The sequence below is a fragment of the Pithys albifrons genome, chromosome 7 (genome assembly GCF_047495875.1).
Source record: "Pithys albifrons albifrons isolate INPA30051 chromosome 7, PitAlb_v1, whole genome shotgun sequence".
Taxonomy (NCBI): domain Eukaryota; kingdom Metazoa; phylum Chordata; class Aves; order Passeriformes; family Thamnophilidae; genus Pithys; species Pithys albifrons.
Window position 1 is genome coordinate 46,719,021 of NC_092464.1, and position 17,234 is coordinate 46,736,254.

Consider the following 17,234-nt stretch of genomic DNA (forward strand, 5'->3'; position numbering starts at 1 on the left):
ACAGAAGCCACACACTTGGTGCAAATTATCTCTGCATAGCTGTAGGTGAAAATAGTGACAAGCTATGGAACTTAAGAACTGGACTTTTGTTAAGAAACATGTCAGTAAAACATGAATAAATCAGAACAACAGTCTGGTATTTCTCTGTGTGCTCCCATTGAATATATGTTTTGGTGATTTTTCAATGATCTTGAACTGCATATTCTGTTGGCGTGATTTTCTTTTCCCCTAATTTGTTACTCTAATGGAATGTAATACAGGAATATTTTCCATCATTTTGATGAATTTGGTTATGTCAGATGAGATGCAAAACAATGAAATTGTGTAACTGCACGATTGTAGCCACACTGTTAGACTGAAGTGCTGTGTTCTGAAATCTACATTTTGCTAGCGAGGATGTGGACTGTTTTCTACTGTGAATTGTAACTGTGTGTGTTATCAGACACCCATTTGGGAGAAAATCCTTCTTTGTGTTTCTCTCTCCCCTTCCCTCTCCCCTTCCCTCTCCCCTTCCCTCTCCCCTTCCCTCTCCCCTTCCCTCTCCCCTTCCCTCTCCCCTTCCCTCTCCCCTTCCCTCTCCCCTTCCCTCTCCCCTTCCCTCTCCCCTTCCCTCTCCCCTTCCCTCTCCCCTTCCCTCTCCCCTTCCCTCTCCCCTTCCCTCTCCCCTTCCCTCTCCCCTTCCCTCTCCCCTTCCGAACAAGAAAACCCAAGTGAATATGTGTTTGGATATAGTTTTTTGGAATCTCTGTGAAATAATTTTGCTGTTTAGATTATCTCCCTTGTATAATGTTATACATATGGATGTAAAACCTACTGTTTACAAAGTTTCCTGCTCACATTTTGACTGTCTTCCTGCCAAAGACTGCTCAGGAAGCTTTTTTCTTCTTTCTGTGGACTCTTTTAATAGTTAATTTCAGAGGAAAATGGAAACTTTATGTACAGTTTAGGTTATGATTGAGTGGAATAGAAAGAGGAAACTCAAATAATCTTTACCTCAAAGTGCCTTTTCATTTTTTAGATGTATACCACTTTTGTTTTCCTGTTTTCCCACTTTTAGAGCTGTAATAAAATGTGTAAAAACATGGTGATAGGAACCTGTAGGAAAACTGTCAGTACTTAATTTTTGTTCAATATGTGTTATATGTTTATGTTTCCTTTGGGTGTGGGTATCTTTTTCTAACCTAAGAACCAAATGTGTTACAAAAACAGATGTAGTGAAAATAAGCAAGAGAAGTTTCATTTCCTTTGGTGAGCAAAGTTCACAATTAGCTGGAGTGTAATTTTATGGATATTGAACCCTATCAAACACTTCTGCTGACAAAAGCTTTCTTTCTTGGATTTATCACAACTGATAAAAGATCTGTGATGTCAGACAAGAATTTAGCTACACAGTAAAGGGGGAAAGAGTGGGTCAAATGTAATAACATATTCTAGATGTTATTCTTGCCAACAATTAGTGGGGAAATGAATTTTATGAAGCACTGTTTACAGACTGACATCTGGAGGACTTCTCAACTTGAATCATTTCCAGTGTGTAGATTTATGTACTACTATTCCTTCCTCTTTCCCCCCTTTTTCCTTAAATATTTCACTTTTCAGATTTGTACCATTCAGTTAATTATGAATGAATGTGAGTTATTTTGCTGCTGTGATTTCTTGTAGCACTCCAGGTGCACAAAAACTCGAAATGTTTGCTAAAATGGACATTCAGTAAAACATTTATTGAAATAAATAGAGAGATATACCAAAAAATCAAAGAGAATTTTTAACTTCCACTAGACATTCTGCACAGAGAAGTCAGAGTAGATATCATCAGTAGAACCTCTGAAGTTTGAAATTAAAAAGGTTATAGTGCTGTCTTAGTGTGGTTTCCACTCCTTTCTTCCTGTGGGCAGTCAGAGCATCTTGTCAAGGGTATCAATCATTATCCTGAGGATGTGGACCTGTGGGAATGAGAAACTGGAATATCCCATTAGTTCCATTGGAAGATGTGGATATCACTTGTGTTGATGTGTGATGTGGGTCCAGTCATTCAGCCTAGCCCTAGGCATCTGGACAAGTGAAGGGACATATGTTTAGCAAATTTGAGTAGTTCCTTCATTTAGAAGGTAATACTGGTATTAGGAAAGTAAAGCAGAATTAAGGGGGCACAAAGACTTTGATTCCATAAGCCTCACTGTCTCAAAAAAGTAAAAGTATTGCTATTATATTACTTTCTTGTTTGGTCACTCATTTAAATAATTATTGTCACTGGAGTCCTGGTGAAATCCTGCCCTGCTTTTAGTACATGGAATGCCCTTATGAAACAATAGTATTTAAAACACGATTCATAGGGAACAGTTTTTGGTGTCCTTGCAGAAGTAACACATATTTGCTATTCTTAATGTTGATGCCAATAGTATTGCTTTGGGGTTTTTTTGTTTAGATTTTTTTTTAATGTAAAATAGTCTGTCACTGATAGCATTTCAGTTCTTACTATTCTCAAGAAAATAAAATTATGGAGGAAGTTAATTTTGCTTTTAATTGTAGTAACTTCTGATAGTATCGTGACAAGTAGATTTCAATACATCTCTCACATCAAAATCAAGAGCAGGAAGTCCTGCTTCCTTTCAGCAAATAGTGTGTTATAGCTGAGGACAAATAGATCTTTTCCAACTCTTACACTGCTACTGTCAGCATTGATGACTAATGAAATATTTTGGCATCAATTCTCAAGGCTATGTAAGTTACTGAATTTCAGGTTTTAGAATGAATGTTGTAAAAGTTTTTATTTTCATGTAGAAATTGAATAGATACTAATTGACTTGGTGACTTTTCACTCATGCTGTTAGAAAATGTTATGAGACCTTTTAAAATATGTGATTCCATTCTTAAGGTTTCTTGCCTAATAGAGCTATTAATTTTGTATTCTCTATTTACAGATTAATCTTTAATGGGGTAGATTTTATCTGAACAATAAGAATGGAAAACATCTAAATTGACTTCTAAAACACGGATTTCCATTTTCTCAAATCTCATCATTTACATTTAGTCAGAGTTTTCAGATGGGAACAGAAGTATTAGTTTACTGATATTTATTTCCATTTACGCTGTAGGTACATTTATCTTTAATGCAATGCCAGCCATTACCCCAATGTTACAGTATTTTAACATGAAGATTTTTTTCTAATTTCCCATTTTCTCTTTCATTTTCATAGCAGGTACCCTAAATATTTGCAGCTGTCCTGGGCTGTAATCTGCATGTTGCTGACACAATCACTCCTAACCTTCCTTTCTTACCAAAAAAATGTGCTTGCTGTGAATCAAACATAACCCCCGTGATGCATCTTATCCTTTCTCTTGGGAAGTAGTTGCATGTAGGACCTTGTGTCCTTTGTCTTCCTTAGCAGCAAAAGATGCTCTAAGAGTTCTTTATCTGGTAGGAATGAATGTTTGCACGGGATTCACCGGAGCTGTCAGGGCGGTGCTTTCTGCAGGAGGTTGTGCATTGGTTTGCCAGCACTTCTGAAACTCTGGGGAAAATGTAACTCTCCTACTTTGGAATGCAACCTCATTTTTAACTGTTCTACATTTAATTTGTAAAGAGAGAATAGGCTGTGTTCCTGAAAATTGGATGCACTTCTTATGGGACCTGGAGTAGAACATGTCTTTTCAAAATAAACCAACTCTGACATAAAGGTGGAAAGTCTGTGGGCTCCATTGAGAGTTGATGTGATGCTTCTAAACACGTGTTTTCAGAACACTACAGATAAGTACATGGGTTTGTTTACTTGCTGGTGGTGATCCTGGGAGGGCTGTGAGAAAGAGATGCAGCTCAGCTGTGCACTGTATTACTGGCAGTGCACTTACTGCAGGGCCACGTTTTTGCTGTGGGATAGTGACACATCCTTCCATGTCCTGAGCACAGCTGTTCTGAAGTAAATTCACATCAGCCTATTCCACTGCAAGCCATTGCAGCTCTCTTCAGCTGATAACCACTGCTGGGTTATCCCTTTCTTCATGTTTTAAACATAGGCATTTAAACGTGTTTGAAGGGAACGCTGGAAGTAATTGTTGTTGTCTAATGAACTGCTCATAAATGTTGAAAAACACAAAGAATCTGTTATGCTGCACATTCTGAAATCACTTGAGTAAGGCGTTGGCAGTACACTGAAAGTGTCCCTGTGCTCCATATCTCTAGCACTAAGTAATAAAAATACGGTATTTAGTAGCCCATCCAAAAAAAGGGTCGTCATGCTCAGTGGCAAGCTAACAACCTTCATTTGCTGATTTTGTAGTTATTTCATTCACAATTATTTTTATTACAAAAATAGCTCCCAGTAATCTGATCTTTAACATAAATCAAATTGTTTTCCATGTTTTATGTGGAACCAGTTTTACCTATTCTGTGCTCTAAATACATTCAAACCTTTTTCCAAACTGTGTCAGTAGTGAAGTCGTTAAGACATAATCACCCTTCTAAACAATGGTAATAGTTTTCTTTAACGAACATTTCCGTGTAGTGAAAGTAAAGACTGTTTTCGTTTTATATGTTCCTGTCAGCTAATTTATCACCTCCTTTCCTCAATTATGCACCAGTGAATTTGTTTTGTTACATAAACACCACATCAAGTTTCTTCCATTTTGGACTAGGTGGCTGTGCTACAATCCCAGAGGCTGATGTGGAGGAAGGAGCTGTGATCCCAGGCTCCGTGGCAAGGGCTTCCAGCCACGGGCACATCACAAAGCAGAAATCCAAGCCTGGTAAGAAAAGGAAAATTATGGTATTATTTTGCTTAGGGGTGTGCAGCTCATCTTTTCAGGATGTTTGTTGGCAAATGAAATGTTTCAGGTGTTGTTAGCATAATTTTCAGTTTTCCTTGCTACAATAATAAAATATGTGGGATTCTGAACTTACTCAGCATCTTCTGTCAAGAATGGTTCAGCTATAGAAATCATTCTTAGAATTAAATCACTTCACAGTGGAAAGGTTTTGTGCTACATCATATTTGAATGAGATTCTCACAGGTTTTTTTCATGACCTTTTCCGCAGAAGCAAAGTGAAGCTGAGGACATTTTGATGGAATAAAGGCTTCTTTTTCTTGTGGTGTGGTGGTTACACTTTGTGCCAGCTGATTAAAACATGGTCATTACTTATCTTTTGTGGGGAGACTTCCTAGAATTTCAGAAAAATATTATTGGATATAATAAAATGGAATTATACTGGCTATAAAATATGCTGCATACAGTGATGACACATTTTCTGGAAAGACTTCATGCTGCCGGGAACAGTGATATAGTGTTAACATATTTTAAAAGCAGTGCTGTAAAGTAGTGCTTTGCAGTTTAATAAAGTGCCTGGTAAGTTCTCGGGCTTTGACTACAGCACTTTCACCTTTTGCTTACTAAGTTTGCTTACTAAGTACCTTCCCTCCTCTTTCCCCCCCTTCCTTGTCTGATTTTGTCTTGTAATATTGCAGTGTATTTGAATGTTGTTTGTAAATCAGAAGTGTTCATTATAGATGGTTGTTGAAGTTAAAAGAGCAGTTTAGAGGTTGCAACCAACAATGGCCAGAAGTAGAAAGTCCTTATAAATATGAAAAAACCAGTTAATTGTGTATTTAAAATGTCTTTATCTGCTTGTTTGCCCGATAACTGTGGCACAGGCAGGCAGGTAGGTGGAATACATAGTATATATAGTTAATTGCAATAGCAGAATTTACACTGGCAAATTTTTAATAGTGGGCAGGAAAGAAGGGCATCTAATGCTGCAATGTATAATAATGCCACAGAGTGACTTGAAACTCCAGAATTAGTATCTCCTCACAAAAATAACCTGAAAAATCCCCTGAAGGCCTAAAGCTCAGACTTTTCTAGCTTGCTAGTTACTTGTGGTTCTCATGGACTTCAGGTCATGGAAGAAGGGGACCTGTCAAAATCGACATACATATATTTTAACCTTTGCCATCTAGGTATGTTAATACCCTCCTCACAATGGAAAAGTGTATCATTTCTTTGATGTAGAACACAATCCTGATAAAATTCCAACTTCATGCAACTAGACCAATAAACACATCCTGATCAAGCACATATTTGTTCTTGAGTAGAAATTGTTCTGCTATATTGAAATAGCCTTATTGCTGAAAAGATTAGCACAAATGGAAAAGTGTAGAGATGTATTCATGAGATCCAGAAACAACAGCATGGGGACCTGCATATCTTACTGTGAGTCTTAGCCCATGATAAAAATTGAGACTTACGTCACTTAACTGGGTGTTGTTGCTTTGTAACTATAAAAGGCAGAATGAAAACTTTGAAAGCTTTTAAAATGTCTTTAGGTTTACAGCCACATGTTACACGAGTGAATTGAATTCATTCATGGTAAAAATTGACTTCCATGTGCCAGTTAGTGCTGCAATAGAGAACACCTCGAATATCTGCCACTGAGCTGTCTGGAAATTCTAATTGCTACAAGTGTAAGAGCCAAGGGAGCTACTTAAACTTGAAGGTAACAGTAGGCATGAAATCACAGCATTTCAATGTTTTTCTGGACATGATATATTTGGACTAAGTTCTTACTCAGGCACTGGAGACTCCAGCAAGACCATGGTGATTACAAAGAGCCCTCAAGGAATTTATTTGTTGTGTCTTATGTATCTTTTTATTTGAGTTTGCATTTAATTTAACTATGTGCAGTAAATAAGAGAAAAAAAGGACAAAGTAAAGTAAAAATAATTTTTCTTGATGTATCTTCCTTCATTTCCTGAAGGGAATTCAAGATAGGTTTGGATTATGAGAACTTAGAAGGTTTTTTCTTCTTGTAACTTGTTACTCCTATCTGTAGCTATAGAGGTAGTTGCAAAATGCAAATTATACTGTCTTTAGTGAGCTTTCTATATTTAGCTAATATTTTTCATTGGGCTGTATCAGCTGACCTGATATGCTCAACTTCTTTAATGTTCTTTACCAAGAAATTCCTACAGTTTAATGATGGAGGTCTAAATATATAAAATAGGTGGAGGCTGCAACACCAAAGAGCTGAAAACTGAAGAGAAAAATCAAGGTCTCCTTGGGGTTTCTTCAGGTGTAGTTTGATATGCACATGGACAGAGTGGCTGATATCCCTGTGTGGGAAACCTGAAGAGAGATATTCACAGATTGCATTCACAGTGGAAGGTGGCAATCAAATGGGTAAAATGAGCTGATTGAGTTGGAATATCCCAAAGAATTCTGTAGGCTGCGCCTGTACTTCAGCTGGATGCATCCATCGAAATGGAGGGAGAGGTGTAGTTACATATTTGCTCTATCTGGTACCATACCAAGTCTTAGAAGCAATCAATGGTTAAGCACAAGGTAGTGCAGGGAAAAGACAAAGAAGGCATAATGAACTTGCTTTAGGTGGAACACATGAATTTCTGTATCAGAGCAAAGGGTTAGCTCTGATTTCTCCCACTGATACAGTATTGCTGGATTAGAACAATACTCAAGCAGAACAAAGTGCCTTATCTAGTGAAAAGAAATGTAAGACCTGAATCACAAGGGTCTCAGTGGGAAGCAACTGGAATTCCTTACTGAGAAAGAAACAAATGTTCTCAGATGTGTGCTGTCCTTGGACACCCTTGTTTGTAGCTAAATTGCTTGTGCATATAAAACACAGAATTGACTTCTCTTGGTCCTGAGGCTTCACTGTTTGCTTGGTGTGACCTCACCTCGAGTACTGTGTGCAGGTTTGGGCACCACAGTGTAAGAAAGATTCTGAGCTATTAGAGAATGTCGAAAGGAGGGCAACAAAGATGGGAAGGGCCTTGAGGGGAAGCCTTATCAGTAGATGAGGGCACTTTGCCTTTTCAGCCTGGAGAAGAGGAGACTGAAGGGAGACCTCATGGCATTCTACAGCTTTGGCATGAGGGGAAGCAGAGGGGCAAACATCAATTTCTTCTCTCTGGGTACTGGTGATAGGACCTGAGGGAATGTCTTTAATTGGAATAGTTACTTAGGAAAGCAGAAAATGACATCTAGTAGTCACGCTGCAAGTCTGTGCAAGGAGAGAATGAATGGTTTTAGCCCAGTCACAGAGTCTCTTTGGAAGGGGGTTACTGGTTGTATGGTGTCTTCTTTAAATTACTGAAACAGTTCTCACTGGGTTTGCTTTTTTTTCTTATTTATTTCTGTTCTAATCCAAGTGTGTTGTGATCCCCCAGCAAAGAATAGGATCATGTTCATATTTGGAAATTATGATATTATTGCAGTTGTAGGAGTAGCTTCTTGATGATGGCTTTTGCTTTGAGTAATTCAAAATACTCCCTTGAACGTTCTCTATCCCAGTGAATGGAAAATAATTCTCCCTGCTTATCGCCTCAAGACAGTGAGTCTGTGTGCACTGCAGTTGGAAGATCAATGCTAGCATAATAAATCACTGCTAATTTAGATCCTGGTGTTTTGGTTAGAGTGAGGACAGAGCAGCACAGGTGGCATTTTGGGCTTCACATGTCTGGTGGGGAGTGTGAACAGAACTTGAAGTTGAGTCCACTTTTTCCATGAGCTCACAGCTACAATACCAATGCAGTTATGGGGGGGGCTCTGCTGCAGTCACAAGTACAGATGGAGTGAGTGTAGACTCTGTAGGTCCTGTGCAGTTCCTTTCTCTTTGTTATGCTGTTCCTGGTGTCTTCCATTTTCTTACAAGTTAGGAAAACCTCCTTGAAATGAAACCACTCAAGTAAACTGCAGCTCTAGAAAGAAATCCGTATGGTCTGGAAGGTAACAATGGACAGAGATTTGCGGAGCTCCACTTCTCAAGTTCTCACTTGTGCTTAAATATTTCTGATTAAATGAGTTGAAAATGTGGTTTGTCACAAAGGTATAAGGAAGTTCTTGTATGTGCTGGCTTTTTAGAGACATCTCTAAGGGATATGGGAAACAATCTTGTAACAACTGTTCTCTGAACAGTTACACTGCTCATGGTGAGCTTTTGCATTTAATAACAACATATGCATTTATCTGGATGTAACCCTTAAAGTAAATGTTCTGAATTTCTGATATGCTATATGCCATGATAGTTATTCTGAAAGAGAATTTCTGAAGACATGTTTTTCTAAGCAATATTCCTACTGAATACTTTACACAGAAGGGATCCGATTGCTTTTTTATGAGTAAAAAGCTTTACAGTGGTAAATCATGAGTAACTTCCCTAAATTGATGGAAAGCCAGGTGAAGAGTCACTGTGAAAATCAGAACAATTGGGCTAAAGAAACCTGTCTTTGGTTTTGTAGTTGGTTTTGTGGTGTTTTTTTTTGGTTTGTTTTTTTTTTTGTTTGTTTGTTTTTTTGTTTTTGTGGAACAATGGTGCTGATTACTTTGTAGCTTGCTTACTTGTTCAGGATTTTACAACACTGGGAGTCAGATTTGTCACGTGTCATGTCATGCAGGTATTGTAATTTCACAACTTGTAAGACTTTATTTTCCTGGCAGAATTTTTTACCAAAGATCCTGTAAATCTGTCCTGTCAATGGTCTATCTAAAGCAAAAGAAGTCCAATATATAAGGGAAATGTTTGCCTGACCTTGCCATGATAATTTAGAATAATCATCTCTTCCTGAGAGAGCAGCCTACATGGTTCAGTATTTACATTTATTGTTTAAACACAAATATTTCTGAGAAGCTGTTCATGAGATGAAATGGGACTAAAGGCCTGGCATTTGGTCTCGCTACTGTCCTGCCGCTGTTTTAGTTAAATTCTTTGTATGTTACTGTCATGCAAATATTTAGATGGCTTAAAGATTAAGTTTCAAAGTTCTCATCTTCTATGATTATATTTAGTAAAGTAAATAAACTTTCATAGTTTAATACTCATAAAGTCTAAGACCAAAAACTGTCTCAGCATTTATATTTATGTATTGGAATAGATTTTTTTAACTGTCTTTAATTTGAAGCATCTGGCTTGTTACTTTTGATTAAATAGACTGGCAGCTATACATAGATGACTGTGAGGCTGAACTGTAAACTCCAGTAAAACAAGACATTCTGAGCCAGATTTTCAAAACACCCTCCAAAGTTGCACCCAGACATTGCACAGCTGCATGTCTTTCCCTGCAAGAATTACTTAGTGTATTTTGTTTATTTTGTTACTTTTCCTCCAGCATTGAATGGCAGTGTTCATGTAGATGCTGTTTAAGAGGATCTTTCAACTTCACCCTTCTAATCAAAACTTGCTCTCTTCAGTAGCCTGGACAGCCATTACTTGGTAGCCTTGCCTGGGGTTTTGAGAGATTTATGGAGGAACTATCCCATGATTCCAGCCCACAAAGATGCTTAGTTGCACAACCTTGTTAATGAATAAGACTGAAACTACTTTCCTTTAAAGGGTCTAGTGACACATTTCAATTCAGCAACGTGCTTGATTTTTCTTATGAATCAGAGTTTACATGGCTACACAACTCTGTGTAACTGCCATCTGTTAAGTAGCTCATCAAAGAGTGATGTAATTTAAGATGAAATCTGTGATAGTGTTTCATTTATTTGATTTTAGAAAGGCGCATTCTTAAACACTTGCCTTTGTACAAACAGTTAGACAGTAAAGAGCTTTTGGATACAAATTGTTGCCAGCTCTCCACTGAGTCTTTTTATTTTTGTGCTGTACTGTTCTTAATATTATCTTTTGCTTGAAGAAAAAAAAAAAGGAAAGGCATATTCTTGAATTTGTTTCGAAGGGTGTTTAAATATGATCTGAAAACTCTAAATCAGGTTCATGGAGACTTCTTTTTGCTCTAGATCAGATATACAGTGTTTATGTATTGGACTAATAACTACCCTAAATTTTCAACACATGTAAGAAAGATACAGATGGCCTTACCACTGTTATTGCAATTATCATCGTTTGCTACACGGGTAATCATTTGGATACTGCTGTTCTTGCCAATTACAGCAAAAGTATTTTCAATGTACGTAGCCAAGCAGCTCACTTGTTCAGGTTAGGCAGTGTAATAGGACAGAAATCAATTGTAATACTGTGTTGTACATGAGAGTAAACAAAAAAGAAATGTATAAATGAATCTAAAGATCAGTTTGGAAAAATGTACGTGCTGTCTGGAATAGGATTTCATGCCCATAATGAACTTTCAAAACAATCAGCTAAACAAATCAGTATTATTGGCAGTCCAGATTTTCAGCTTCCATGACCACAGTTCTAAACCTGAACTTGTGTCTGAAGTTTGGTTGCTATACTCATCACAAAAATAAGAGCAACAGGTCTGACTTCAGACTTATTTTTTTAAATCATTGAAGGCCCAATTAATGGGGCTTTTCTGAGGGGGTAAATGTGCCTCTGACAGTCTGAGTTTGGTTTCAAGCATTTGAGAAGTGAGTTGCAACACAAATCTGGTGAAAATGGGGTAACTTCTGATGGCCTCAGGTAAGTGAAAGCTCCTTCAAGACCTGACCTCATTAGTTTCCCCACATTGGTGTTTCCCACTGATGTATTGTGGTACTAGATCCTTGTTTCTTTGTGTATGGACATTGCTGTGCAGTAGGAAAGATACCAGGAGCCTGCAGCTGTGCCCACCTAATACTTCAAAATTGCTAAGCTAATTGTTTCCACAAGGAAAGGTGCAAAGAAAATCGGTGGGCTACAAAAAGCCCATTTTTCTGGAGAGAGCTGAAGAGATTTATGGAGGTTTTCTTTTCCATAGAGTCTGTTTTCCTAAAGAGCAGAACAGCTTAAGAGATTAATGTGAGAATTTCTTCATTAAGTCAATACCAAATGAAGTGCAGTTTCTCTTTTAGTAGGCACTTGTATATACATCTCTGAAATACAATGTAACACATGAGAACATAGCAAGTCTTAAATATGTTCCATTATTTGCAGATTTTAGTATATTACAATGGGTATTACTCACTGCAGTGAGTAAGATCAGTCTCTGTTTGCCCCCTACCATTGGTTGTGATGGTGCTTTACAAAATGTTTCTGTTCAAAGGTTAAAACAGTCTCTGACTAATTCTGCTTTGTTTCATGACTGTCACTGTAACAAAGAACTGACAAAGGACTGAGGTCTGCCTTACACTCTGCTTCATGGGTTGTCTCAGAATTTGCTGTAATATCACAGAAAAGAGGTACAAAATCAACAAGTCATGGTATAGAGACCTTGAACTGTTTCCCTTTTCTTTTACAGTCAGTGAGTTTAATGGAAAGAATAGTTTGGAGCTGTGAGATTTTTGGGTTTGTTTCATGAAAATTGAATTCAAAGGCACTCTTTTAATTTTAACAAAAGGTTGCTATTGTTGCAGTTAGGGAGCAATAAAGAGTGATACAAGGCATAAATATGCTTGTGGCCATATCCAAAGCCTTCAGAAACTTATGAAAAAGCCTTTCCTTAATTTTACCAAGACCTGAACATGAGAACTCCTGATGGATAAGAGAAGATAAGAAACACAGAAAAAGATAAATAGATAAGAAAGGGCATGCTAAATATGCCAAACCAAAAATCAAATCCAAACACATTTTCAGCAATTATGAATTGTATGCTAGAAAGGGGAATTGCAGTACAGTGGAAGGAATAAATGAAGTTTAAAAGCTTCTTGTGTGTCTAAATGTTGGTTTTCAAATTTTCTTGGCAATTGTCTTGCATATCTATGAGCCTTAAGAGAAGCAGGGGATTATCTGTCACTAGGATTCATTCACTTGTCTTCCACCAGGGAAGATGGGCAGGACAGGGACTAGTCCAACTCTTCTGGTTTTGGCTGCTGCTCACTTTTCCTCTGTGAGTGTGAAGGTTGATGCTCTTGTCCTTACTAGTGTTTGTAAGATTTCTTGTGTTGTTCTTGTTTCCTCACACCAGTTATTTCCTCCACCGTGTCAAGTGTTGCCATCTAAAGTGTACGCTGCAAATATGCCCACCTTTTTTCCCCGATAAATATGAACTGCTGGCTACTGTTTTCTTTAGGTCTGAGGAAATCTTTTCACTGAATACTTAGTACATCTTGTTTCTGAAAACCTCTATTTTCCCACCTAATGCTTTACTGACTCTCCGGTTCTCCTACTCAAATTTTTGTACCTATTTTTTTGCTGCCTGTGAAATCATAATTTTGTTCAGAACATGGATAGCTTTGAAATTCATAAATTGTTTGGATTACTGTATTATTCCTGGCTTCACTACTTTTATCAGCTCTTTATTGGTTTGTAAGATAGTACACAGGTATCTGTGCTACTTTCTTGACATTATAGAATAGTATCTTTAAAGTTGCTGTTGATTCCTTGTTTATTTGTGTTAGATAAGTTCATGTCAGTCTTTGAGTAATACAAACATTTCGTGCTGTTCTAGTTCTATTATTGACAAATTAAAAAGACAGAGAAACTCTTCAACATTCTAAGCTAAGAATTTAGGGGCTGCCATAGCCTGGACAACACAGTTGGTGGGAAGAGGATAGTGCAGACACTTTTGGCTTCTACCATCCATCTTTATATAAAAGAGGTAATTCAATGCGGGACATTCAGCAGCACAAAACAGAGCCAAGCACTCCACTTTAAGATCTCCTCTACTGCTGAAAACCAGTACTGCAAATTTTAGGAAATCCCCAAAGGTCAGTGAATGCTCCAAGGAGTTTTTCGGATGCAGAAACTCTAAGTTGGAATTTTATGGCTTACATTTCATATGAAAATCAGATTACACATACAGTCCTCAGATTGTTTCACTACCTTTCTCAGAATCCTGAAGTTAGTTTTAATGTAATTGTTTGCTCTATCAGATGAGTATTAGTTATTAGTTAAATCCAGGATGAGCCTTTAAAATGGTTTTCCATGTCTTTTTTTCCAGGTTAAACAAAATGCCAAGACTGACTTTAGAGCTTGTCAACATTGGCCACCAAAGGGAGATTAGCTCTAGGTCTCTAGGAACTTTGCTGGGAAAAAAAAATAACATTGTGGAGGTGTTAGAGGTTATTTTCCAAAATATCTTCTTTTAGAAGTAATTTTACTGTCTTACACCCCTTTCTCCCCTCACTGTTCCAGAAGGCAGATGTCCATATTATGAGCTAATGGCTTAAACTTTCTTTAGAAAGAAGGAAAAGGACTGTTTTTGAGATAGAGGATTGCATGAAAGCACCTGAAACTGCTAGGATCAGTTCTCTCTCCCTCAGGGCTGACTGTGCAACCTCTTGAAAAATAAGGGATTAGAATGGAAACAGTGACTCTCATTTAAAGAACTGCTGACACGCCTCAAGTGAGGGAGCACATTCCCACATGCTCTTGGCTGGAGAGGGTTAGTGGAATTACAAATAGGTTTTCCATGTCATCTTGTGAAAATTATCCATGCCATTTTAAGCCACTTTGGAGTTTTGCTAGAGCTTTGAATTGTCAAAGAATGGATATTGTTGGTAATATGGATATTGCCAGGAAATAGCATCTTAATTAAATAATATTGCAAGTAGTTTTGAAATGTTTCTGCAGTTTGAATCATCAGTTTTTTCCTCTTAATTATTCAAATGAAATATTCAAAATGCTAGTGCACCATAAAGGTTCTACAACTCACAGCTTTTGTATAGAGGAGAAGTGATTGCCAAGCTTGTGATACTGTGATGCTTGTGTTGATGTGTCTCAGGAGAGGCTTGGACTCCGAATCCACGTAGTCTGTTGTGGGTCAAAGTTGTTCTCACTTTGTTCTGCTGGAGCAGTACACATTTTGGTCGTGCTGGTTGTAGTTCTTAAAATTGGTTACTTAAAATGGATGGTAAAATTCTGATTTTATGTTTATATGCAGTATTGTTAAGAGCTCCTTGCAGGTTTTGAGTGGTGACACAGTTCTCCAGAGGGAACATATTCCTAATTCATAGGAACCCACATTCTGTTTTTAATAGTCATGTCTTTTGGGGCCCTACCTCTGTGTGATCTCACAACTATCATAGCTGGTGGCCTGTCATGAACTCCTTGATTCTTGGATTGGTTCTCATTGCCCATGGCTGTGAGATGCAGCACATGTGACTTTCTTGTACCTAATACTCAGATGTGTCCTATTTCTAACTTCAGTGGAGAGTGAAAATGTAGTGGTTATTGACACTTTGACTGTAGGTAATGCAGCTCTTCTGATGTTTTCTGATCAAGAAACACATCCATTGCAATAACTGAATTCAAAAAGTTAGGCTTCTAGAATTGATTCGAGTTCACCAAGCTGGATGAGGGTGATGGGATGGGTTTTTAAAGAATTGTTTAGTACCTTGGGATCAAACAATATTACACTTCAGGAGGACTTCGACAAAAGGGACAAGTGACAGGAGAGTGATTGCACTTCTTGTAAAATCAACAGTCATCAATGCGGTACTTATTGCTTACCCTGAGGTAAATAGTAATTTTATTGGCCTCATCAGCTATTTATCAGCCACCTCTGCTAAGCACATTCTAATTCTGAATTATTTTGTATTGCTGTACTCCACAGAGTATCCTCTCAGTTTTTCACCTGTTTCAGTAATTCTGTCTTCTGTGGTTGGGTGTCACCCTCATCCATTCGGTGCTAAGCCTACTGAAGTGTTTCCAAAAGCGAGACATGGGGCTGAAGTGAATGAAAAACAGGATAAGTGCTGAATGTTTCAATAGCTACTGGAACATACGACCATGAGTACTTGTGCTGCATGAAGCAGTGCTGGTGTGTGTAACCCCCCTATTATTACTGAGTATATCTTTACCTTTGCCTCATCGTTAGCAGTTCATCAGTGCATGAGGGTAAACGAGTTTAGGTCTTTGGAAACATATGGCTGATGCAAAAATACTTTGTATTTCCTTGCACACACCTCAGTTTCAAAGTTTGGTTCTGTTTTAAAGGAATAAATAAAAAGATGTTCCAAAATGTTCATCAGCACAGGATGTGATCTCTGATGTGGTTTTACAGCTGGGTCTGATTCCTTTCGTGCTATCCCCAAAAGAAATGGTTTTTTTGTCACTTACTGAGGATGTATTTGCATTTATCAGGATCATGTTATTTACAGCTTATGTTGCCTCACAGGACAAAGTGAACCACCAGAGAAACCCTGCAGTTCCTTAGCTTTCTCAGTTCCTAACTAGAGTGAAAAATACTGTGACACCAGTCAGACCATGTTGCTTTTCATCTCCCTGTATAGCTTCTGTCTGGTAAGACAGCAAATAACATACCACTTAATCAAATATGAACTCTTCCTTACTTTAGTTGCCTTAAAAAATTCCTCTACAGGGCCCTTGCCTTCACGTTAATGACGCGTTGAATCAGTGATTATTTTTTTCTTCTTGTATTTTGGCTTACAGGTGTCACAGCTGTTTTCAGGTCTGGTGCCCTGAGTGTCACAGCCAGAGGGATGGGCTGTGCAACACTGTGCAGTACCCCAGCTATGTATTAGCACCCTGGAGAAAAATACTTAAAAATTTGTTTTCTGGAAAGTAGCCTGAGCAAAAAGTTGTAACTTGGGGTTTGATGTGATCTTGATCTCATTCAAAAAACCTTCTTAAATAGGAAAGTTTGGAGTAAAAAGTACTGAAATTATACCAGTTAGACAGAGTCAGATGTTTCTGGTGACTCTGTTTATCAAGAAATTGTGTTCTTTACTACCTTTATTGCGGTGTGCATATTCCAGCAAATGTTATATTTTTTATTAGTACTATTAATTTGTCACTTTGAGATTGGCAACTGCTGTCATTGCTGATGAGAAAAATGAAAAATAAGAACAGAACAGGGGATAGAAGAAAATAGCATAGTAGAAAATTACAAAAATAGAAAAGACACTGTATGTTCCACATCACATAGGTATTAGTTCTCTCCCCTGTAGTCATAATCCAGCAAAGTTTTTAATTGTGAAAAGCATAATTAAAAGCATGCATGCTTTTATCTGGCCTGCACTGCTAAGAGCATTAAGCTCACTGCAACTGTTCCTGAGGGCACATTGCACAACGTGCCTGAGAAGATAAGTTTTGCAGAGCGAGGCTGCTGGCAGTGCCTGGCACAGCTGTTGGATCCAATGAGCCATGGCCTGCACTAGGGAATTTGCCCTGGCTTTATCTGCTCACCCCCTCAGCCACCATTCACTGGTGCCTGCACCGCTCTTCATGTGCCCAGGTGAAAGGGCAGCTTTTGGGAGCTGAATGGGTTGAAACTTCACCCCAAAAGTAGCTGAACAGGTTTTCTTTTTTTAACCTTACTCTTTATCCATTATAGTTAGATCATTAAAAGAAAAGGTCAGTGAGCTATAACTGTGCCTGCAGCTGCAAAGCTGCTCGTTCTGCAGTGCAGGAGATTGGTGTATTG

At 38.0% G+C, this 17,234-nt stretch overlaps 1 protein-coding gene across 2 annotated transcripts in view; it reads left to right on the forward strand.

Annotated features, from left to right (window-relative positions):
* BBS9 (Bardet-Biedl syndrome 9) overlaps positions 1-17,234 on the forward strand; it is a 272,490-nt gene that overhangs the window by 160,143 nt on the left and 95,113 nt on the right. The window contains exon 22 of one of the 2 annotated variants that reach the window (XM_071561393.1): positions 4,633-4,743. The exons of the other annotated variant lie outside the window; for it this stretch is intronic. Coding sequence (XP_071417494.1) covers positions 4,633-4,743 — 111 coding nt within the window. The remainder of the gene's footprint in view (positions 1-4,632; positions 4,744-17,234) is intronic. 2 annotated transcript variants of the gene reach the window in all.